Source organism: Eubalaena glacialis, chromosome 14, assembly GCF_028564815.1.
Source record: "Eubalaena glacialis isolate mEubGla1 chromosome 14, mEubGla1.1.hap2.+ XY, whole genome shotgun sequence".
In the NCBI taxonomy this organism is placed as follows: Eukaryota; Metazoa; Chordata; class Mammalia; order Artiodactyla; family Balaenidae; genus Eubalaena; species Eubalaena glacialis.
The window spans coordinates 81,687,142-81,711,420 of NC_083729.1; the positions used below are offsets into that span (position 1 = coordinate 81,687,142).

At 45.0% G+C, this 24,279-nt stretch overlaps 1 protein-coding gene across 1 annotated transcript; it reads right to left on the bottom strand.

Annotated features, from left to right (window-relative positions):
• Nucleotides 1-8,153: 8,153 nt before the first annotated feature.
• IL36RN (interleukin 36 receptor antagonist) lies at nt 8,154-11,138 on the bottom strand. The gene is made up of 4 exons (XM_061168545.1): nt 11,110-11,138; nt 9,714-9,799; nt 8,550-8,674; nt 8,154-8,378 (listed from the first exon to the last, which is right to left on the bottom strand). Exons 1-4 carry the CDS (start codon nt 11,136-11,138, stop codon nt 8,154-8,156), a joined length of 465 nt encoding a protein of 154 aa, XP_061024528.1.
• Between the last annotated feature and the right edge of the window lie 13,141 nt (nt 11,139-24,279).

Consider the following 24,279-nt stretch of genomic DNA (forward strand, 5'->3'; position numbering starts at 1 on the left):
CCCTGATAGGTCGACAGCAGCATGGCTTCCGTGCAAGCCCGTGTGAGTGAGATGCTGTGCTCTCCCTTGGCCAAGCCACTGGGGCTTCTTTGGTCAGAGCAGTAGAAATATGGTCAGCCTAGCAGCCGTGCCAAGTGCTGGCCGGGGCAGACGAAGTGGAGGGTCCCTGTGTACAGCTGGATAGGCAAGCTGATGACTCCCATCCTTGGTCCGTGTCAGCTCAAAGAGCCGGCAGAAATTCAGGACTGGTCAAGTCCAGCTGGATCGCTGGGGTCCTCTCGTCCTGGTCCAGCCCCAAATTCCAGTGTCTCTCCTACAGACTCCCATATCAGGAATCCCTGCCTGGGGTCCTGGTATAGATTGTGATGAAGTGAGGATTGTGTAGGAGTGAGAAACTGACTTCTAGCCCATCAGAGAGCCTGGGCTCCTGGTGTTGAGTGTTTGCCATGATCCCTCCCAGTGCACTACAAACTCCATTCCCCAAGCTTTCTCTTCCCTATTGTCCCCAAGTGACCTTTCACTGGACTTTGGTCTATACCCCTCTCTGGACCCCATCCTTGGCTGTCTCAGACCTCATCAATTCACCTATCCTGGATCAAATACTACCACCAAATAGCCCTGGGCTTCCTCATGCTCTTTTGCACATCACACCTGTTCCAGCCTCTCCTTCATCCTCCTACACACTATCTCCATGGAATCTGATCTCTCCAAGACAAATATCAACTTCTGTGGAGCCAAATCCAAAGATTTTTTTTTTTTTTTTGATTCCTCTGATCTTTGGCCATTGTCCCCCTGGGAGCCCTTGATATTGATTCACACCTCTCCATTCTCTCCTTCTCAGATGCATTGTAGATTCTCCCTTTGTTTGGGCGTCACCCCTAAACCTGGAAGTCACCGGCCAAGGTCCTAAGCTCTTCTGTTTCATATCCCATGAAGCTGCAATCCATCCATTTCCACAGCTGCATGATCATCTTTCTCTAATGCCTTCCAAGTCCAGACTGAACATCCTCCTTTATCTCCAACAGCCTACAGGACACCGCCCTTTGGATATCCTGCCATCATACCCAACCAAATTCATCTAAGGTCAAATTCACCTTCTCCTCCCAGCTCATTCATCCCTCCCGGTTTCATTTCTCTCACTGCCATAATCTTTCTCTAGACAGTGAGATTCAAATCCTGAGAACTGTTGACAATTTCTCCCACTTTTCCTGACCCTATGTCAGATTTATCAAGTCCCAATAAATAACTTCTTTAAAATATAACTTTGTTTTCTTCATAGCCCTTGGAACTGCACCTGTATTCCTGGTTCCTCTGCCTTCAATCCAGCCCAACCTATGTGAGGTTCCTGGACTTGTATTCTAAGTACTGCTTTCATCACATTCCCATCCAGCTCTAGAATCTACATTGGCTTCCCATTGTATGATATACTTATCTTAAGTGTATCTCACCTTCTCCGTGGACACTAAACCACCTCCCCGGCAATGAGACCTCTTTCTTATCTTCTCAGTAGGCATACTCAAAGTTATCTTTCATTTCCCTACCTCAGAAGTCATCCCTCCTCACCATTGTCCATTCAAATCTTTTGACATTAAGGTCACTGGACATGGCATTATTATCTATAGGTTGAGTATCTAGTTCTGCCAAGTTAATTATCAGCTCAGAGAAACAGCTCAGACATACAAGTTCATGTCACTTAACCTCCAATCTTCAGTTTTCAGCATCTATAAAATCATTGAGTTAGAGTATGTTGTTATTAAGATTCTTTCAAGATCAAACTATCAATGATTCCATGACTCAGAGTTTAAAGACTCTTTCCTTTACCATTGCAAACTTACTCTGAACTCCCATTAAATTTCAGTGTGTTATTTATTGTTTTATGTATAGGCATTTTTTTCCCTTATAAAAGTTAACAAGCTCTTGAAGCCACAAAGCATAGCTTGTAGCCCTCTCCATCTGCCCCAACTGAGACACATTGGTGCTTATGAGCAGGACATAGAAACACTCACCGCAGATTCGGATGGCAAGGTTGGTTCTAGACCTAACTCTGCTACCAATTTGTTTTGTCACCTTGGAAAATTCCTTTTTTCCCTAGGCCTCCAAATTCTTATCATTGGAATGAGGGGTTGAACAAGGTTAATATTTTTCAAAACTATTTTAGGTTTCACAAGGAAATTTTACACAGACACTAATGAAAGTTAAATGGATAAAAGACACCAGCTTTTGCAGAAGCAGAGAATGATGGTGACACCAGAACCCAGCTAGCATTGACTACTGAAGCAGGCACTGGGTGTGTATGTCAATCCCAATCTCCCAATTTATCCCTGCCCCCATTCCCCCTTGGTAACTAAACACTCTACTGTATATAAAATAGATAACCAATAAGAACCTACTGTATAGCACGGGGAACTCTACTCAATAAACTGTAATGACCTATATGGGAAAAGAATCTAAAAAAGAGTGGATGTATACACCTAAAAAAGATGTATATGTATAACTCACTTTGCACTACAGCAGAAACTAACACAACAACGTAAATCAACTATATTCCAATAAAAATTAACTTTTAAAAAATTTTTAAATTTTTAAAAAATAAAACTAAAATAATGTACACTGCAAAAAAAAAAACCACAAAAAACAAAAAGGCACTGGGACATCTCTAAGGAACCTCAAGCTTCACCAAACATTGTTGAATACCACTGGCCTAGATGATTTCTTCTGAAGTTACTTTCTAAAATCTGTGGTCCTAAATATTTAAAAATCTTGACTTGACTTAACCTATACCTTCCCCTCGAATTCCTTCTATGTGCCCCTAGACTTATTTAGCAACCCATGGTGATCTATGTAGGGGATACCTTGCTAACTAGAGAGCTTGCCAGGAGGAGTTAAAAGGAGGTGGCATATCAGAGCTATTGACAGAGGGAGAAGAAAACAGAGAAAGAGAGAATACTGCCTGCCCACCACTGACCTGCAGATCCCAGGTGCCTGGACCCTCCGACTGATTTCTCCAGGGCACCTGCACTGAGTTTATATTGCCTGGTCAGGGTGGGTAAGCCTGTAGCAATCTTTATAATTGTCTCCAGGATGGGGAAGAAGAGCCTAGGGATTTCACAATGTCTTCAGCACAGCATGGATAATAAGGAGGTGGGGAACAATAATGAGTGTTTGTTGAAAAGGGAGAGAGTCACCCATAAAGCCTTGGCAAAAGCCAGGCCCTGGGACTCCGCTCATAGCTATTGTTATTGATAATGTTATTGGTGGTTTTGGCAGCCAGATAAATGATGCTGGGGTGAGACGACTTTATATCACCTTCCCTTTGGTGCCCCATGGGGCTCCATCTTAGCCATAGGGAGGCGGAAGAAGCAAGAGTGAGTGTGTCTGAAGGTCCTAAGGACAGACTTTTTTCTGTAGCCAGGCTGTGGCCAGTGAGGCAATGTGAGAACAGGCACTGATGGCATTGTGAGTATGGCCCTGTTTGGAATTATGAGAGGAACATCTCTGTTTTTCAACAGGTTCTATTAGTTGGTACCAGTTGATGAGATGTAATGTCTAAGGAAACCCACTACAGACAGAAGACATTGACCTTAGATTCATCTGGGACTGAGCAGGTGCCCTTTGCCCTGGACTATGTGGGCACATGGCTCAGTGTGATCAGGGTAGGGGTGAAGAACACTCAGGCCTCTGATTGATATTACTTAATTCAGTCCATCCATCCACCCATCAGTCCATCGACCCATCCATCCAACCATCCATCCATCCATCCCTCCAACGGTCCATTAGCCCATCTATCCATCCATCCGTCAGTACATCTACCCACCCACCCATCCATCCTTCTATCCATCCATCCATCCATCCATCCATCCCTCCAACGGTCCATTAGCCCATCCATCCATCCATCCGTCAGTACATCTACCCACCCACCCACCCATCCATCCTTCTATCCATCCATCCATTCATCCATCCATCCCTCCAACGGTCCATTAGCCCATCCACCCATCCATCCATCAGTACATCTACCCACCCACCCATCCATCCTTCTATCCATCCATCCATCCATCCATCCCTCCAACGGTCCATTAGCCCATCCATCCATCCATCTGTCAGTACATCTACCCACCCACCCATCCATCCTTCTATCCATCCATCCATTCATCCATCCATCCCTCCAACGGTCCATTAGCCCATCCATCCATCCATCCGTCAGTACATCTACCCACCCACTCATCCATCCTTCTATCCATCCATCCATTCATCCATCCATCCCTCCAACGGTCCACTAGCCCATCCATCCTCCCATCCGTCAGTACATCTACCCACCCACCCATCCATCCTTCTATCCGTCCATCCATTCATCCATCCATCCCTCCAATGGTCCATTAGCCCATCCATCCTCCCAGCCGTCAGTACATCTACCCACCCACCCATCCATCCTTCTATCCATCCATCCATTCATCCATCCATCCCTCCAACGGTCCATTAGCCCATCCATCCATCCATCCGTCAGTACATCTACCCACCCACCCATCCATCCTTCTATCCATCCATCCATTCATCCATCCATCCCTCCAATGGTCCATTAGCCCATCCATCCATCCATCCGTCAGTACATCTACCCACCCACCCATCCATCCTTCTATCCATCCATCCATCCATCCATCCATCCATTCATCCACCTGCTCACAAGGGGCAGAGACACTTGGGCATAGTGCCCAACATAGACCAACTGCCTTATGGTAATTCTCCCTCACAGGTCATTTGCAAAGTTCCATAAAGGGCTTGGCAAGGATGTGGGAGAGGTCAGTCCTATACCCAGATGTCTGCAGAGTGACGGATGAGAAAAGATGGGCAGAGATGGGAACAGATTTCTGTTTTCTAAGGCGAATAGTCATTCTTCACTCCCTTTCCCAATCTCTTGTCCCCTCAATGGAAAAGGTCAAAGCACAGGGTATTATATCAGGCAATCAATGAGTGCTTACTGAGCATTTACAAGGCCCTGTGACAAAGGCATACAACACCTGGTCCCTGTTGTTAAGTAGCTTTACAGTCTGTCTGGGGGCTAAGCCATAAACACTTGAAAAGACCAGACTCTCTGATCTGTGGGCCAAGGGAATATTGGAGACAATAGAAACAGAGAACCTCCTGGAGTAAAAAGATAAATTCCTAGAATTGAAAGGGTCTTAGCTCTTTATATTGTTCCTCCTTTTTTTTTTTTTTTTTAAGGTTTTTATTTATTTATTTATTTTGGCTGTGCTGGGTCTTAGTTTCAGCACGCAGGATCTTCGTTGCGGCATGCAGGATCTTTTTTGGTTGCGGCATGCGGGATCTAGTTCCCTGACCAGGGATCATGCGGGATCTAGTTCCCTGACCTTGATCCCTGGTCAGGGAACTAGATCCCGCATGCCGCAACCAAAAAATGTCCTGCATTGGGAACTCAGAGTCTTATCCGCTGGACCACCAGGGAAGTCCCTGTTCCTCCTTTTTCAGCTACTTGTGTCCGCTCATCCCTGCTAAAGCCCTTTTGAATTCTTTAATCCTACAAATGATGAAGCAATCACTTCAGGCTGGAGAAAGCTTCAAGAATGAGGTGAAATTTCAGCTGCTCCCTGCCGGGTGGGTCCATTTAGATGGGTGGAGGAGAGAGAAAGAATATTCCAAGGTGGAGGAATAGTTTCCACATTCAACCCTCACTGGATCCCAATTATTTGCCAAACATTATTCGAAGTGCTTGGAAACAAAACTGATACAGCCTTGACCTTGAGGTGATTTTAGGGGCCTCAGACCCCAAGTCAATTTATTACAAGGAGGGGAAGTCAGCATAGAGTTAAGCACAAAGCACTGTCAGAGCAGATGACCAGGGATCTCCACTCAGCAAAGGCTCCTCAGAGGAGGTGACAATATGAGACTATGGCTGGGCCTGTGGGCAGAAGGAGAGTGTGAACTAGGTCTGTTCTCGGCAGCCCTGAGAGGCCTGTGGTAGCAGCTGTGCTGCCTGCTGCCCAAGGACTTGAGCTGCATCTGGGCTGGAGCCGCTGCAGTCCCCAGAGGCAGACGCTATGGCCTGGCCTCTCCCTTGCTGGTCCTTCAGCAGAAGGTGAACCTGCCAGGCTGGTCTGACTGGTGAGGCGCAGATGGAACTCCTGGGGCTCCGACTTGGGCCCCTCCTCTGGCTTCTGCTCTCATTCCCCAGACTTTAGGCAGGGACCCTGAAGTCACAGTTCCTGGCACGTATGTCTGAAGGTGCAAAGGTAGTCAAGGAAGATCTAAACCTTGTGGGAACAGAGAATATTCAACCAATTTGGTATGATCAGCTTTTAAATCAGATGTTTGGGGAAATAAAAGGGCTGGTGTTCATTTTGAGAGGGAAAATAAAAGTAATGGAGAAAATTGCAATCATAATAAAATAAATAATTTATTTCTCTTCCCCTGCGTACTAGTTATCTATTGCTGTGTAACGAGTGACCCCAAACTTTAACAACTTAATGCAGGAACACTTAACTTTCTCACAGTTTCTGAGGGTTGGGACTCTAGAGCAGTTTAGCTGGGTGATTCTCTTCAGAGTCTCTCACTAGGTGGCAGTCGGCCAGGACTGCATCGCCCGAAGTCTCGCCTGGGCTGGAGGAGCTACCTCTAAGCTCACTGGTGTGGCAGTTGTCAGGAGGCTTCATTTTTCACCAATGGGTCTCCTTATAGGGCAGCTTACACATGGTACCTGGCTTCCCCCAGAGCAAGTGAATAAAGAAACAGAGACCAAGATAGAAGCCACAGTGTCTTTTATAACCTAATCTCAGAAGCGGCATAACATCACTTCTGCGGCATTCTATTGGTCATGGAGACAACTCTGGTCCAGTGTGGGCGGGGGCATACAGGGGGTGTGAATACCAAGAGATGGGGATCATTGGCTGCTGTTTTCATTCCTTAGGGCTGCCCTAACCAATTACCACAAACTTGGTGGCTTAAAACAACAGAAATTTATTCTCACACAGTTCAGGAGATTAGAAGGCTCCCGTACTCCCTCCGAAGGCTCTGGGGAAGAAATTGCCTCCTCACTTCTGATGGTGCCCCAACCATTGGCACGCCTTGCCTGGTGGCACTCTACTCAGCCTCCATCTTCTCATGGCCTCCTTCTCTAGGTTTCTTTCTTCTTACAAGGACAGAAGTCCTACTGGATTTAGGGTTCACCCTCATACAGCATGACCTCTTAACTAATTGCATCTACAAAGACCCTACTTCCAAACAAGGCATGAATGAAAAACATTGCCTGCCATATCAGTAAACAAAGGATGTGGCAGCCATCAAGCCATCACGTTACAGCTTCCCCCAACGGTGAGCCTTGAGGAAACTCTGGATGAGAAAACACAGGATACTGGCCCCCGATAGCTGAGGTGCATATCAAAGGAATGATTCCAGTGAGCCCAGAATCTTGCATCTTCCCATACATAGAAAAGCACTGAATTCCTTAACTTGAGATGTCTGATTTTCTTAAATTAACAATAATCTTTTGATGTTCCGACTACCTGGTCTTTGTTGCAAAAACTCCTATATATCCTGGCTTCCCCCTTGCCTCTTTGGAGCAGTCCCTTAGAGTTATCTGAGAGGCTGTCTTCCAGGCTTGAAGCCCTCAGAATGCCCACCAAATAAAACATAACTCTCAACTTAAGGTTGTACATTTTTTTTCAGTTGACAAAGGTCACAGTCTGAGGTTCCCAGAAGGACATGAATTGTGGGGAACAGTATTCCACCAGCCCAGGAAACCCCTTGGAGGCTGGATCCCGCCTCTTGGAATCTCAGAAGACTGTGACCAATCCAGGTCAAAGCACAGGATTGTTACCTGTACGTTACCACAAAGCATGAAGGATTCCCACCACTCCCCTGACCCTGACCCTGACCCCTTAGGGGTTTATCTTAGGGGTTTACCTTTCTGCAAGGTTTCACATCAGCAGTGCCACTCAGCAGAAAAGAAAACTGTGGACTAAGCCCCAAATCTCAGAAGGATTTATCCAAACTGGGAAACAGGTGGAGGAAGAGTGGCCGTGTGCCCAGCCCCTCCACGGTGGAGGCCCTGAGAGCAGAGGCCAGTTGATCACCACGGGTCTCCTCCTACACCTCCTGGCCCTGCCCAAGCTGGCCCGCCCCGGGAGCCCTGGGGGCATGTTGCCCTAGTCACACTGCTGGAAGTAGAAGTCGGTGATGGGGCCATCCCAGCTGGTGTCCTTCAGGAGCTGAGTGACCCGGAGAGGCTGGTCCGCTTCGGGCACGGTGCAGTAAAACCAGCCCGGGTAGGCGGCCAGCTCGAAGCTAGAGGTGAGCCCCGTGTCCCGCCTGTAGAAGGTGAATCTCTTGGACTCTTCGGCACTGTGGTAGAGCTCCATGATGTTCACTGGCTGCAAGCAGAGGGCACGGCAGGTGGGTGAGGGGTAGGAGCTGGCCCCAAGGCACAGGGAGGCGGAGCCATAATTAACAGAACCCTGGAGGGAGAGGAGCCCAGGAAGCCGTGGGATCAGCATCTTTGACTTAGTGAAGCCACGTGACGAGGCTGCCCCCACAGGACCCACCTCTAGTTTCAGGGTCGGTTCCTGCCCCGTCCCACACGACAGGCACTGGCTCCCACCCTGGACGCCCAGGATGACTGGAGAGAGCTTGGCGTCCAGAGACCGATTGGGGACAACGCTGATCTCACCTAGAGGAAGGAAGCGGATGCAGGGACCTTGGCTGCCCTTCCCTCCCTCTGCCCCGTCATGGGCTGTATCAGGCATCCTGTCCCCAGGCTGGACAGAAGGGGAGCCTCATAACAGCTGTCATGTAGGGAAGGGTGGTCTCCTGCCAGCTGGTCCAGTGGAAGTCAAGGCAGATAGCACACGGTACCGCCTCCCAACCCCACGCCCACTCCAGGGTCAAAAGTTCGAGTCTTCTCCAAGCCCCAAGGGAGACTGACCACCTCTTTGAATGCCCCTCGACCTTCCAGCCTCTTTTCTGTAACCTGTCTTGATAAGCCTCCCATTAGAGTTAGTCGATATCTTTCCACCCCCTGTGAGATTCCTGAGAACAGAAAAGGGTCTCATTTTTCTCTGTAAAATCCCTCCATCACACACACACACACACACACACACACACACACACACACACACCACACACACACACACTCAGCCTCACAGAGGGCTCTGCCTGGCCCCAGTGCCCAGTAAGGGTGTTCTAGGTGAGTAGGTATGTGTCACTCTAGAGGGAAGGTCCTGTCACACTGGGGGCAGCAGTGTGAATGAGCCTGAGGCCAGAGGGTGACACCTGCTGCTCTGGGTCCCACCACTCTGAGTGAGCGAGGACCCTCAGAGTGCCGAGAGGACCAGGGGTAGAGGGGCAGAAACCCACTCCCACATGGGAGTGAAGGTGTAGAGAGCCTGCTTTCGTGCTCTCCTCAGCACTGGCTCCCAGAAAAAGGGATGTTGGACCCAAGTCCACCTGTGAGGAAATGACAGAACAGCCATCTTGGAAAATAATCCCACCTTTGCATAGAGGCTTCCGGTGGGACTGGGGCATGGCGCCGTGCTGGAAGGTATGGTATTTTATTTGTCCTTGCTCAGAGCCTGGTTTTCTGATGCCCCGTCTACTGTGTCAGGCCCAGGGTCTGTTGGCTTGTGCCAATGTTTTTAAGCCCTCTTCAGGCCCCCTCCCCTCAGAGTATTTAGAAACCTAGGGAAGTAGGGTCCTGTTTTGCCACCAACCTTTAATGACCTTCCCTGCTTGCAGCCCTCCGGCTTGAAGCTGGTTATCGTGCAGATAAAGCACCTTCAGTTTTGCATCCTTCATTCTAAAACATCAGGACAGGATGACACTCAGGGCAGGTGGTGGGTGCTCCAGCTTGCCTGGGCTCTGGAGAGTCCCCCAGTCTCAGGCACTGTCACCCTCTCTTCCCACTGAGCCAGAAATAATGGCGCAACCTTCTCTCCCAGCCCCGGGGGCTCATGCCTACCACCGGGACAAGGCCACAGCCTCCCATCTGAGTCTGGGGTTTGCCCCTTCATCCTATTCAATCTTTTCTACACTAACCAGACTCTTCCCTGTGTCATGTTGGAAAAGAAACTAAACTGAGTCAGAGTCCTGGGTTCTCATCCTGGCTCTGCCACCATCACTGCTGAGTCACAACAGACAAGTTATTCACCCTCTCTGGGCCTGAGTCTCCTCATTGCTAAACTAAGAAGACCGGATAGATGCTGCCCAGGCCTCTTCAGGATTAAAATGCGCCTTGATTGACTTCCGCCTTTACTTCTGCTTGGTGCATTTACTTCCACTTGGCCACATAGTCTCTACCACGTGAGGGATTTCTTTACATTTAAAATTCTTTCATTTTGCTTTTCAAATTTAATTCACACCTACAATCGCAGTTGATTTTCTGACATCCTGTGAGGCGAAAGCTGTACTCTAAAGGGGGTTCCTCCAGATGTGTACAAATTGGTTCAATGCTGACTAAACACAATTAAACAAATCTCTACTTCAAAGTGACTAATATGCTGAGTTGTGCTATGGTCCTCTTTTAAGGGGGCCTAGAAAGCATATTTCCCACATTTCCTTGACCGAGGAGCACCGCTGTATAAAGCCACTCGTAGGACTGGGGTTCCACAGAACACACCTTGGGAAAAGCTATACTAGACTCCGAGTTCAGTGAGAGCAAGATTCTTCTCATTCACTGTTGCAAAAGTCCAGATCATTGCAGAGCCCCTGGCTCAGCACATGCCAATGGACAGACAGACTAACTGACAGAAGAGTTTTGCTGTTGCTGTTTTGTCCCAGAGGGCAGCAAGGAGGTAGTGGTTGGATTGACATCTCTTCACTGCAGTGGGTGGTAACAGCAGGGCTCCAAGCCGGGCCTCCTAACTCCTGTTCTCGCTAGGAGGGATGAGGCCACAACCCCCTCTCATCAGGGAACCCCCAGGAGAGGGCCTGCCCCCGTCTGAAGAGGCTGGAAGAACTTCTCTAAGGACAGGGAGTTCACACCTTCCCAGCTGCCCACCCCACCTGTGGGACAAGCGCAGCACCCTCCCCGGAAAGGCTGGACAGCAGGTCTACCCAGAACTCACTCCCCCCAGAGGACGCGGCCCAAGCAGAGGCTCAGATATTCACCGGAAGCACAGCGCCCCACTCAGGACCATCTCGAGCTTCTGGGTGTAGACTCTCCTATTTTGAGATAACAGAAAATCTTAGGTGGAGATAGAGGCTGAGCTGGCAGGGGCCTCAGTAAGCAGCCCCCTGAGCCCCCCGGCATATGAACAGCCCCCAAGGATCAGGGGATTCTAGGTCTGGGGTCAGGAGAGGTGAAGCCCAGCTCCCCGGAGGACACCTCAGAATGCTCCTTTCTCTTGGCAGGGCCCGTGGTGTCTGCCTGCTCCTCCGAGGTTGCCACAGCCCTTTTAATGATGCCCTAGGGAGGGGTCCCTGAAACTGCCTCAACCCCGGGAGGAGGAGGATTTCCAGAGTGATTTCACACCACCTTAAGCTTCCAGAAACACCTGCTGCCCATTCTCTCTCTCAGGGAGGGAAGCTGCTGGAAACAGTCTTCTTCTAGCAATTCTGAAGAACTTCCAGGGGCTTTCCAGCCCTTAGTGAGCACTCATGTCCTGGACATCTGGCCCTTCCAGACCCAAGGGTATCATGCAGAGAGCAGCTCAAGGAAAGCAGATTTTAGAACAACCCCCTTTCCTCCTTCCTCCCTCCCCTCCCTCCTTCTCTCCCTCTTTTGTTCCCTCCCTCCTTCCTTTCCCTCTTTCCTTCCTTCTTTCCTCCCTCCCTCTCTTCGTTCCTTCCTTCTTTCCTTCCTTTCTGCCTTTGCCAGGACTACGGGAAATGCTGGAGGTGGAGCTCTCCTGCTTAGCGGATGTTAAGTCAATGTATTCATTGTAGAATAACCTGAAAATCCATATTGACAAAACACAACAAAACACATGGATACTTATCTCCAGTGCGTGCATCATCAGCAAACCAAGGACAACAGTTTTTCCTCTGCACATACACGCCTGTAACCATCGCAGCTTTACACACGACTGCATCCCAGAACCTACACTCATTTCAACACGCTTTTTTCATGTAGCAAAATAGCAGAATCTCTTTCCATACCAAGTATAATGATATCAGAACATTGAATAGCCATATAGTATTTCATTCTACAAATGCAACATCATTTATTTATAGCAATCCGTTATTAATAGTCCTTATTGTTATTATGTGTCATGGAAAATCATGTTGTGACAAACATCTTTGTATCAACATCTTTGCTCGAGTGTCTGATTATATCCCTTGGAAATAAAACCTAGCTTGGGCCATCTATGACTGATCTTTCTTCAGTACCTAACCGGTAAAATAACATGTGACTGTGTAACAATTCATGTGGTTTTAATCCATCCATACACTCTCTGTGATGGATCTAAATGAAAGGTAAGGGTCAGTGCATAATGACAATTTAATTTTGTCTTGAGCACAACTGATAACCATTTATTGTTAAGGCATACCTTTTAAAGAAACTGTGTTCAGGCTCATGGGCTAAAATGTCCTTAAAGTGTTCAAAAATAAATAAAATATCAAGTTGTTCAAAGGACAGAAAAATAACTCATCACTCATAATGCCACTAATGTGATAAACACCTTTCAGAAAATGTAGAGGCTTATGCAAAATTGTTGAATTGGCCATAAATTGACCCAACAGAAATAACACTCTTTGTGCAAATACTTGCAAAAAAGAACAAAAGAAAAAAGAAACTCCAGAAGGAGTTGGCCATTAGGCAAAGTGGCTTTAAGCAAACAGGCTTTCATTTGCAAAGTGATAATAGAGAAGAAGATTTTGTTTCCCCTAAAAATGTAAAATGCTATCTGCCCTGGTTGCCCTCTCTGATTTCCTGACCCCAGTGAATTGCACCCCAGGACGCGGCCGTGGTGCTTCATCAAGCTCTTTCCTCATTCTGCTAATAAAGAATGAAGCCAGTATGTGGTTGCCCCCCCACCCCGGGATGCTGAGGGTACGGGGGGATGTCTCCGCCAGCTCTGTCTACTCCACGACGTGCATAACAGGGGATGGATACAGAGTGGATGGACGGGACAACAAATGGATGAGCCAGGAAGGTGAAAGTAAGAAAAATAAAACAAGCCCCTGTTAAGAAAAGTTCTCCAAACTTGAAAATAAAACACAATGATGACATCATGTGCTCTCAGTGTCATACTGGAGCATCCTCAAACAGTCCCACCAACAATTGCTCAATTCCCTGGGGAACATCTGTCTTTGTTTGACTTATTAATTACCATGGATTAGATATCAAACGCTGTGAAGTTAGATGTGAACTAAGAGAAGATTGATAAATTTCAAATGATTTCTGCCTGATAGAAAAGATAACCCCAAAGGGTACAGTTGGATTGCCTTGCGATTCATTAAGCAGTTTTTTTTTTTTATCTAAGCCAATCTATTCCACAATTTCTTTCCTGACTGATCATATAAACCTCTGTTCCTTGACGTATCTTTTGAATTAGCTTTATCATCCTGCCAGTTCCTTCATTTATTAATAAAGATAAATCTTTGACACATGCTCACTACGTGTTTGTATGAGAGTCATGTTTTGGGTTTTTTGAAAATTAAACTGGCGTTAGCTAAAACAATGTTATTTTGCCCCAGACTCACACACCATGTGTGGTGGCTTTAAAATATGTCCACAGATTCTTTGATACTCCACCCTTTAAGAGGTGGAGCTTAATTCTCCTTCCTTTGAGCGTGGCTGGACTTAGTGACTTGTTTCTAAAGAATATACTATATGGTGGAAGTGGTAGCATGCCACTTCTGAGGCTAGATGGTAGAAGGCTTTGCAGCTTCCCCCTGGACCTTTCTTGAACCACTCACCTGGGAGAAGCCAGCTACCGTGTCACAAGCAGCCTGCAGAGAGGCCCACGTGGTGAGGAACTCAGACCTCTTGCCAACAGCTCACTCGCAAACCTTCCAGCCCCATTAGTGCCATCAGATGATGCAACACTGTCTGACATCATAACTGCAACTTCATGAGAAACCCTGAGTCAGACTACCCAGCTAACGCCACTTTTCAGATTCCCGATTCTGAGAATCTGTATGAAATAATAAATGTTTGTTGTTTTAAGCTGCTAAGTTTGGGGATAATTTCTTACACAGCAATAGGTAACTAATACACTTTGTCATCACGACTGGCAGTTCCTGTTTCTGTTGTTCCTGTTGTTTTTTCATTCTCCAGTCTTCAGTGAGTATCCTCCCTTCTTAGGAAACAGCTCAATACTTCACAGACTTTATAGGACCATGGAGGTGCCCAGAAGCTGTCCCATCCTGCAGAGGGGTAATGTACCCCAAGGTGACTTCTCACCACCCTTGAGCAGCAGTGCCCTGGAGGTAGGTGTGGCTCCCGCCCTTGACAGAGAGATGAGGATTCAAACAACACAAGTGTACACACCTGTATCGGTATGTAAGCACACATTCACCAACAGTTTATTATAGTAAAATGGTAGTTTTTTATTAAGAAGATAAATTTAACAATAATTAAAATAAACAGTATTCATTTGGTCTTCATTATGTCCCCAGAACAATGTTTAGTGATTGACCTGAATTTTCTCATTTTGTGCTCAGAACTGCCCTGTGTGATAAATACCATTATTATGTCTCATTCATGGATGTGGGAACCAAGCATAGAAAGATTAACTGTTGCCTGATATTAGACCTGCAATTTGTATCAGAGTCAGAACCAAACCCAGGAAACCCGAGTCCAAAGCTATTGAGCCCAAGACACAACGCACGAGTGAGAGTGATGGTTTCACAATCTGAGTCCAATCCCATCAGCCCCCTGCTCCCCATGTCTCTGGGAGTAAAAGGCAAGTCTTCACCATACTTCCAGAGCCCCACAAGACCAGGCTCTCATTAACTGCTGATCTCATCCTTTCACCACCTCAAGCCACGTGAACCTCTTGCTCTTTCTTGAACAAGTGGGACATGCTCTTGCCTCGGGGCCTTTGCACTGGCTGTTCTCTCAGCCTGGAAAGCTCTTCTCCAAGATATCAGCATGGCTCACTCCCTTACTCCTTAAAGTCTTAAAGCTGAACTGTCACCTTCTCAATGAGACCTACACTCATCATCCTATGCTGCTCTCTCCTGCTCCCACATTCCCCTTTCCACGCTCCATTTCTTTGCAAAGCACTCACCATTTGTAAGCACACTGAATAATTCAGGTGCGTATTATTTATCAGCTCCCCTGCCAATCCTGCTGGAAGATAAGCTCATTCAAATGGAGGTGTTTTCTGTTTGTTCATTGGCATATTCTAGGCACTTAAGGTGGTGCCTAGTATACAGTAAGCCTTCAATTGATAATGTTGCATTGACATCGAAAGGGTTACATGCTGTGCCACGTAGAAAAGGCCAGAGACTTGTCGAACATTTTGTTCACAATTACGATTTTATTTCTCAGAGAGTTTTGATGCTTCTGGCCCCTCATTCTCTTAATGTAGCAGTTAAGACCACAGGTGGACAAACTTTGGCCTGTGGGCTAAGATGGGCCCACTGTTTGTTTTATTGGAACACAGCCTTACTCATTTGTTTACACAGCCTATGAATGCTTCTGTACTACAATGACAACAATGAATATTTGTGACAGAAACCGCATAGTTTGCAAAGCCTAAGATATTTAGTACCTGGCCCTCTAGAGAAAAATTTGCTGAACTCTGGTCAAGATTGTCTGGATTCAAGTCCTAAATCTGTCACTTGGGACTTCCCTGGCGGCGCAGTGGTTAAGAATCCGCCTGCCAATGCAGGGGACACGGGTTCGAGCCCTGGTCCGGGAAGATCCCACATGCCGTGGAGCAACTAAGCCCGTGCACCACAACTACTGAGCCTGTGCTCTGGAGCCCACGAGCCACAACTACTGAGCCCGAGTGCCACAACTACTGAAGCCCGTGCACCTAGAGCCCATACTCCACAACAAGAGAAGCCACCGCAATGAGAAGCCTGTGCACCACAATGAAGAGTAGCCCCCGCTCACCACAACTAGAGAAAGCCCGCGTGCAGCAACAAAGACCCAATGCAGCCAAAGATAAATAAATAAAATTTTTAAAGAAGAATTTTTAAAAATCTGTCACTTATTAGCATGTGTCTTTGGCCAAGTTATTTAACCTTTCTGTGTTTGGAGTCCTCATTTGTGAAATGGGGATAAAAATAGTACTTACTCATTACTCAGCCATAAAAAGGAATGAAATTGGGTCATTTGTAGAGACGTGGATGGACCTAGAGACTGTCATACAGAGTGAAGTAAGTCAGAAAGAGAAAAACAAATACCGTATATTAATGCATATATGTGGAATCTAGAAAAATGGTACAGATGAACCTGTTTTTAAGGCAGAAATAGACAAAGATGTAGAGAACAAACATAAGCACACCAAGGGGGGAAGGGGGAGGTGGGATGAATTGGGAGATTGGGATGGACATATATACACTAATATGTATAAAATAGATAACTAATGAGAACCTGCTGTATAGCACAGGGAACTCCACTCAGTGGTCTGCGGTGACCTAAATGGGAAGGAAATTCAAAAAAAGAGGGGATACATTTATACATATAGCTGAGTCACTTCACTGTACAGCAGAAACTAACACAACACTGTAAAACAATTTTACCCCAATAAAAAAAAAATTAGTACTTACTCAGGAGTGGTTGTTAAGATTAAATGAGTTAACGTATGTGAAGTGTTTAGAACAGTGCCAGGCACATAGTAGGTGCTTAAATGTCAGCTATATCATCGTCAGCATCAGCAGCATCATCAGCTACATGGCCTTGGGAAATTTGCTTCATCTCTCTGATGTAATGATTCATCTCACCTCCTTTTTGTTTCTCTATAAAGACGAGAGTAATATCCACCTCACTGGGCTGTCATGAGGACTGGTTGAGACAGAGTCTGTGAAGAGCACGGTGGGCACGTAGCACAAACCCACAGACGTCTGCTTTCTGCCCTCTCTGTGTTTCCCGGTCTCCTGCACTCGTCCCCAGGTTCTTAAAGAGAAAACTGGGAACATAGCAGAGGCCAAGTTCACATTCACCTAAATCTGGGGCTGGTTCAAGACCAAACACTTCCTTGCATGCGCTAACGTGCTTACCTGGGCCAGTGAGGGAGAAGTCCCCGCCTCAGCCTGGCTGAGAGGCCACAGCACATGCTGTGGGATTTCCAAGAAGGTTAACATTCGCCGCACAGTCACTTTGCCCGGCATCATCTCAAAAGCAGTACAGGCATTGTGCCGGGGGTCCTGTGAGAAAAGTGCTATTCTCATTCACATTTGACTGATAAGACAAAATCAGGCTTCGAGAGTGTGGGTCACAAGGTCACAAACTAGTAAGAGATGGACCCAGTATTGATACTCTGGCAGTTCGATTCCAGACTAACTCACCCCATTCCCAACTGTGAACAAATAAACCATGGAATTCGTACAGATTCAGGCAATAGAGGAAAGGAGGGCAGAGCAGGAGGCTAGGGGACCTCCCTGCCAGGGGTCTGTTTGCAGGAAGGACCAAGTCTCAAGAACAGGAACTTTGAGAAAGACAGTGGAAACCACCAGTTGATCCAGAGACAAACGGCTCCAATACAGACAACACAGTGGCAGACATCAGGATGGCAGGGATTCCTCACTCCTTGGGGTGACTTCTGGGGGCTTAGAACATCCATGAAGGCCCCACCTGGCACAGGAGAGATGGTGGTGATGGGCAGACACAGCCTCCAGGGAGCCCTGAGCAGAAAGCGACATGGCCCTGGACTCCCACCCCAGCTCCAAACACACCCTACAGTCAACGTGGGAGCGACAGAGGGCAAGGTGCCTCTGGGCTCTTAGCACGTCTGAGGAAGACTGGGCTCCCCGCGAAATCACAGGGAGGTTTGAGGTCCAGGCGCTGCAGCTGGGTGCTGAGCCAGAAACGTGTGGCTTTGTTTTCCCCTCTTAGTCCCGTGTAATCTTCCAGGGTGGGAGGGCTGGGGATGGGCCAGTTCTACAAGCTGGGATCTGGGAGCGTGTGGGTGACGCCCGAGGCAGGGGGAGGCCCTGTGCATGTCGTACCCACACGCAGTTTCTCCTGAGTCACCAAGGGCGGGGCCAGAGCCGCTGGCAAGCTCTTTATCCCAGATCCAGGTGAGACCCTCCGGAGCAGGTCCAGGTGCTTCCCTCGTCTGTACCTCAGAGCTTTCCAGAGCCTGAGGACTCCCCTCCCACGGGTTGTGTGGTTTGGCCACTGCCAGACTTCTGTCTGCGGAACAGCTTGGACTTGAGCCAGATTCTGGACCTAGCGTGAAATTGGAATTAAACCAAAAACGTGGAAGGGAAAAACCAGCAGTTCAGGAAGACCGCTGGTCTGGCTCCGTTCTCCCTGCTCCCTGGGCCCTCCCCTCCTCCTGCCTGTCAGCGCGTAGGCTCTGTGTGCATGACTATGACCTCACCAGAGAGAGCGCTCTTGGCAAGGCTGGATCAGGCAGGCCACACTTGGATGCATCGCTTTCAAACATCCTGCGATCAATGCATGTACTCTTTGCCCCTTTCCACTAAGGACTTGAAGCAGTGAGCACCCACAGCAGAACTAGGAGGGCTAAGGGGAGCTGCATCGGGGCTCCCTGGGAGGAGGCCCTAAGACTTCCTTGGCTCTGTCAGTGACGCTTGGCACAGAGAGGGCAAAATTATCCCCTTTCTGAGCTCCTCAAGAACAGGGACTATTTCTTATACACATATATATATATGTGTATATATATATATATTTGCTGTTTTGGGTAACAATTATTACATAGGTTTTTGCACATTGTCTTTTCTAATTTTTAAAAATTATTATTGTATTTAATTGTGGTAAAATACACATAACATAAAATTTCCCATCCTAACCGTTTTTAACTGTACAGTTCAGTGGCATTAAGCACATTCACATCGTTGTGCAAATATCATCACCATCCGTCTCCAGAAATTTTCATCTTGCAAAACTGAACCTTTGCATCCATTAAACAATAGCTCCCCATTTCTCCCTACCCTCAGCCCCTGGCACCCACCATTCTACGTCTGCCTCTGGATCGGACCACTCTAAGTACCTTATGTAAGTGGAATCATACAGTATTTGTCCTTTTGTGACTGGCTTATTTCACTTAACACAATGTCCTCATCCATGTTTAGCATGTCTGAGAATTTCCTTCCTTTTTAAGACTGAATAACATTCCATTGTATGGATACACCACACCTTATTTATCCATTTATCTATTGATGAACACTTGGGTTGCCTCCATTTTTTTGGCTACTGTGAGTAATGCTGCTATAAACATGGGTGTTCAAATATCTATTCAGGTCCCTGCTTTTAATTTTGGGGGGTATATTCCCAAAAGTGAATTATTGGTTCATACAGTAATTCTATTTTTAATTTTTTTAGGAACCGCCATACCGTTTTCCACAATGGCTGCATTTTACAATCCCACCAAAAGTGCACAAGGGTTCCAATTTCTCCACATCCTCACCAACACTTGTTATTTTCTGTTGTGTTATTGTTGTTGTTGTTTTTAATAGCCATCCTGACAAGTGTGAGATGGTATCTTGTGATTTTGGCTTGCATTTCCCTAATGACTAGTGATGCTGAGCATTTTTTTCAAGTTCTTATTGGCCACTTGTATATCTTCTTTGGAGAAATGCAAAGGACAATTCAATCTTTTGCCCATTTTTGAATCAGATTGTTCTTCATTTTGTAGTTGAGTTGTAGGAGTTCTTTATATAATCTAGATATTAATCTCATCAGATATATGATTCCCAGTCAGTGGGTTTCCTTTTCATTCTTTTAGTCAAGCACTTTTGATAGTGTTCTTTGATGTACATAAGGTTTGTGTGTTTTTTTATTTTTATTTATTTATTTATTTATTTATTTTTGGCTATGTTGGGTCTTCGTTTCTGTGCGAGGGCTTTCTCTAGTTGCGGCAAGTGGAGGCTACTCTTCATCGGGGTGCATGGGCCTCTCACTATCGCGGCCTCTCCTGTTGCGGAGCACAGGCTCCAGACGCACAGGCTCAGTAGTTGTGGCTTACGGGCCCAGTTGCTCCGTGGCATGTGGGATCTTCCCAGACCAGGGCTCGAACCCATGTCCCCTGCATTGGCAGGCAGATTCTCAACCACTGCGCCACCAGGGAAGCACTGTGTGTATTTTTAAGTAGTCCCATTTATCTATTTTTTCTTTTATTGTCTTTTGGTCTCATATCCAAGGAATCATTGCTAAATCCAACATCATGAAGTTTTTCCCTGTGTCTTCTTCTAAGAGTTTTATAATTTAGATCTTACATTCTAGTCTTTGATCAATTTTGAATTAATTTTTGTATATGGTATAAGGAATGGATCCAATTTCATTCTTTTTCTTTAATTTTAATTTATTTATTTTTTTATACAGCAGGTTCTTATTAGTTACCCATTTTATACATATTAGTGTATACATGCCAATCCCAATCTCCCAATTCCTCACACAATCACCGCCCCCTGCCACTTTCCCCCCTTGGTGTCCATACATTTGTTCTCTACATCTGTGTCTCTATTTCTGCCCTGCAAACCGTTTCATCTGTACTATTTTTCTAGGTTCCACATATATGGGTTAATATACGATATTTGTTTTTCTCTTTCTGACTTACTTCACTCTGTATGACACTCTCTAGAACCATCCACGTCTCTACAAATGACCCAATTTCGTTCCTTTTTATGGCTGAGTAATATTCCATTGTATATATGTACCACATCTTCTTTATCCATTCATCTGTCAATTGGCATTTAGGTTGATTCCATGACCTGTCTATTGTAAATAGTGCTGCAATGAACATTGGGATGCATGTGTCTTTTTGAATTATGGTTTTCTCTGGGTATATGCCCAATAGGGGGATTGCTGGGTCGTATGGTAATACTATTTTTAGTTTTTTAAGGAACCTCCATACTGTTCTCCATAGTGGCTGTATCAATTTACATTCCCACCAACAGTGCAAGAGGGTTCCCTTTTCTTCACACCCTCTCTAGCATTTGTTGTTTGTAGATTTTCTGATGATGCCCATTCTAACTGGTGTGAGGTGATACCTCATTGTAGTTTTGATTTGCATTTCTCTAAAATTAGTGATGTTGAGCTGCTTTTCATGTGCTTCATGGCCATCTCTATGTCTTCTTTGGAGAAATGTCTATTTAGGTCTTCTGCCCATTTTTGGATTGGGTTGTTTGTAGTTTTAATATTGAGCTACATGAGCTGTTTATATATTCTGGAGATTAATCCTTTGTCTGTTGATTTGTTTGCAAGTATTTTCTCCCATTCTGAGGGTTGTCTTTTCGTCTTGTTTGTTGTTTCCTTTGCTTTGCAAAAGCTTTTAAGTTTCATTAGATCCCATTTGTTTATTTTCATTTTTATTTCCATTACTCTAGGAGGTGGATCAAAAAAGATCTTGCTGTGATTTATGTTAAAGAGTGTTCTTCCTAAGTTTTCCTCTAAGAGTTTTATAGTGTCCGGTCTTACATTTAGCTCTCTAATCCATTTTGAGTTTATTTTTGTGTATGGTGTTAGGGAGTGTTCTAATTTCATTCTTTACATGTAGCTGTCCAGTTTTCCCAGCACCACTTATTGAAGAGACTGTCTTTTCTCCATTGTATATCCTTGCCTACTTTGTCAGAGATTAGTTGACCATAGGGGCATGGGTTTATCTCTGGGCTTTCTATCCTGTTCCATTGATCTATATTTCTGTTTTTGTGCCAGTACCATATTGTCTTGATTACTGTAACTTTGTAGTATAGTCTGAAGTCAGGGAGTCTGATTATTCCTCCAGCTCTGTCTTTTTTCCCTCAAGGCTGCTTTGGCTATTTGGGGTCTTTTGTGTCTCCATACAAATTTTAAGATTTTTTGTTCTAGTTCTGTAAAAAATGCCACTGGTAATTTGATATGGATTGCATTGAATCTGTAGATTGCTTTGGGTAGTATAGTCATTTTCACAATATTGATTCTTCCAACCAAGAACATGGTATATCTCTCCATCTGTTGGTATCATCTTTAATTTCTTTCATCAGTGTCTTATAGTTTTCTGCATACAGGTCCTTTGTCTCCCTAGGTAGGTTTATTCCTAGGTATTTTATTCTTTTTTTTGCAATGGTAAATGGGAGTGTTTCCTTAAATTCTCTTTCAGATTTTTCATCATTAGAGCATAGGAATGCAAGAGATTTCTGTGCATTAATTTTGTATCCTACAACTTTACCAAATTCATTGATTAGCTCTAGTAGTTTTCTGGTGACATCTTTAGGATTCTGTATGTATAGTATCATGTCATCTGCAAACAGTGACAGCTTTACTTCTTCTTTTCCAATTTGTATTCCTTTTATTTCTTTTTCTTCTCTGATTGCCGTGGCTAGGACTTCCAAAACTATGTTGAATAATAGTGGTGAGAGTGGACATCCTTGTCTTGTTCCTGATCTTAGAGAAAATGCTTTCAGTTTTTCACCATTGAGAATGATGTTTGCTGTGGGTTTGTCATATATGGTCTTTATTATGTTGAGGTAGGTTCCCTCTATGCCCACTTTCTGGAGAGTTTTTATCATAAATCGGTGTTGAATTTTGTCAAAAGCTTTTTCTGCGTCTATTGAGATGATCATATGGTTTTCATTCTTCAATTTGTTAATATGGTGCATCACATTGATTGATTTGCGTATATTGAAGAATCCTTGCATCCCTGGGATAAATCCCACTTGATCATGGTGTATGATCCTTTTAATGTGTTGTTGGATTCTGTTTGCTAGTATTTTGTTGAGGATTTTTGCATCTATATTCATCAGTGATATTGGTCTGTAATTTTCTTTTTTGTAGTATCTTTGTCTGGTTTTGGTATCAGGGTGATGGTGGCCTCATAGAATGAGTTTGGGAGTGTTCCTTCCTCTGCAATTTTTTGGAAGAGTTTGAGAAAGATGGGTGTTAGCTCTTCTCTAAATGTTTGATAGAATTCACCTGTGAAGCCATCTGGTCCTGGACTTTTGTTTGTTGGAAGATTTTTAATCACACTTTCAATTTCATTACTTGTGATTGGTCTGTTCATATTTTCTATTTCTTCCTGGTTCAGTCTTGGAAGGTTATACCTTTCTAAGAATTTGTCCATTTCTTCCAGGTTGTCCATTTTATTGGCATAGAGTTGCTTGTAGTAGTCTCTTAGGATGCTTTGTATTTCTGCGGTGTCTGTTGTAACTTCTTTTTCATTTCTAATTTTATTGATTTGAGTCCTCTCCCTCTTTTTCTTCATGAGTCTGGCTAATGTTTTATCGATTTTGTTTATCTTCTCAAAGAACCAGCTCTTAGTTTAATTGATCCTTGCTATTGTTTTCTTTGTTTCTATTTCATTTATTTCTGCTCTGATCTTTATGATTTCTTTCCTTCTACTAACTTTGGGTTTTGTTTGTTCTTTCTCTAGTTCCTTTAGGTGTAAGGTTAGATTGTTTATTTGAGATTTTTCTTGTTTCTTGAGGTAGGCTTGTATTGCTATAAACCTCCCTCTTAGCACTGCTTTTGCTGCATCCCATAGGTTTTGGATCGTCATGTTTTCATTGTAATTTGTCTCTAGGTATTTTCTGATATCCTCTTTGATTTCTTCAGTGATCTCTTGGTTATTTAGTAACGTACTGTTTAGCCCCCATGTGTTTGTGTTTTTTACGTTTTTTTCCCTGTAACTGATTTCTAATCTCTTAGCATTGTGGTCCAAAAAGATGCTTGATATGATTTCAATTTTCTTAAACTTACTGAGGCTTGATTTGTGACCCAAGATGTGATCTATCTTGGAGAATGTTCCGTGCGTACTTGAGAAGAAAGTGTAATCTGCTGTTTTTGGATGGAATGTCCTATAAGTATCAATTAAATCTATCTGGTCTATTGTGTCATTTAAAGCTTCTGTCTCCTTATTTATTTTCATTTTGGATGATCTGTCCATTGGTGTAAGTGAGGTGTTCAAATCCCCCACTATTATTGTGTTACTGTCGATTTCCTCTTTTATAGCTGTTAGCAGTTGCCTTATGTATTGAGGTGCTCCTATGTTGGGTGCATATATATTTATAATTGTTATATCTTCTGCTTGGATTGATCCCTTGATCATTATGTAGTGTCCTTCCTTGTCTCTTGTAACATTCTTTATTTTCAAGTCTATTTTATCTGATGTGAGTATAGCTACTCCAGCTTTCTTTAGATTTCCATTTGCATGGAATATCTTTTTCCATCCCCTCACTTTCAGTCTGTATGTGTCCCTAGGTCTGAAGTGGGTCTCT

Bases quoted from the DNA above. Each gene is read 5' to 3' on its own strand.
- IL36RN (XM_061168545.1), bottom strand. From the start codon at position 11,138: ATGGTCCTGAGTGGGGCGCTGTGCTTCCG. The intron at 8,675-9,713 runs GTTGGTGGCAAA...TCCTTCCTCTAG, and splicing joins AGCAGGGAAGGTCATTAAAG to GTGAGATCAGCGTTGTCCCC. The intron at 8,379-8,549 runs GTGGGTCCTGTG...CTCTGCTTGCAG, and splicing joins AACCGACCCTGAAACTAGAG to CCAGTGAACATCATGGAGCT.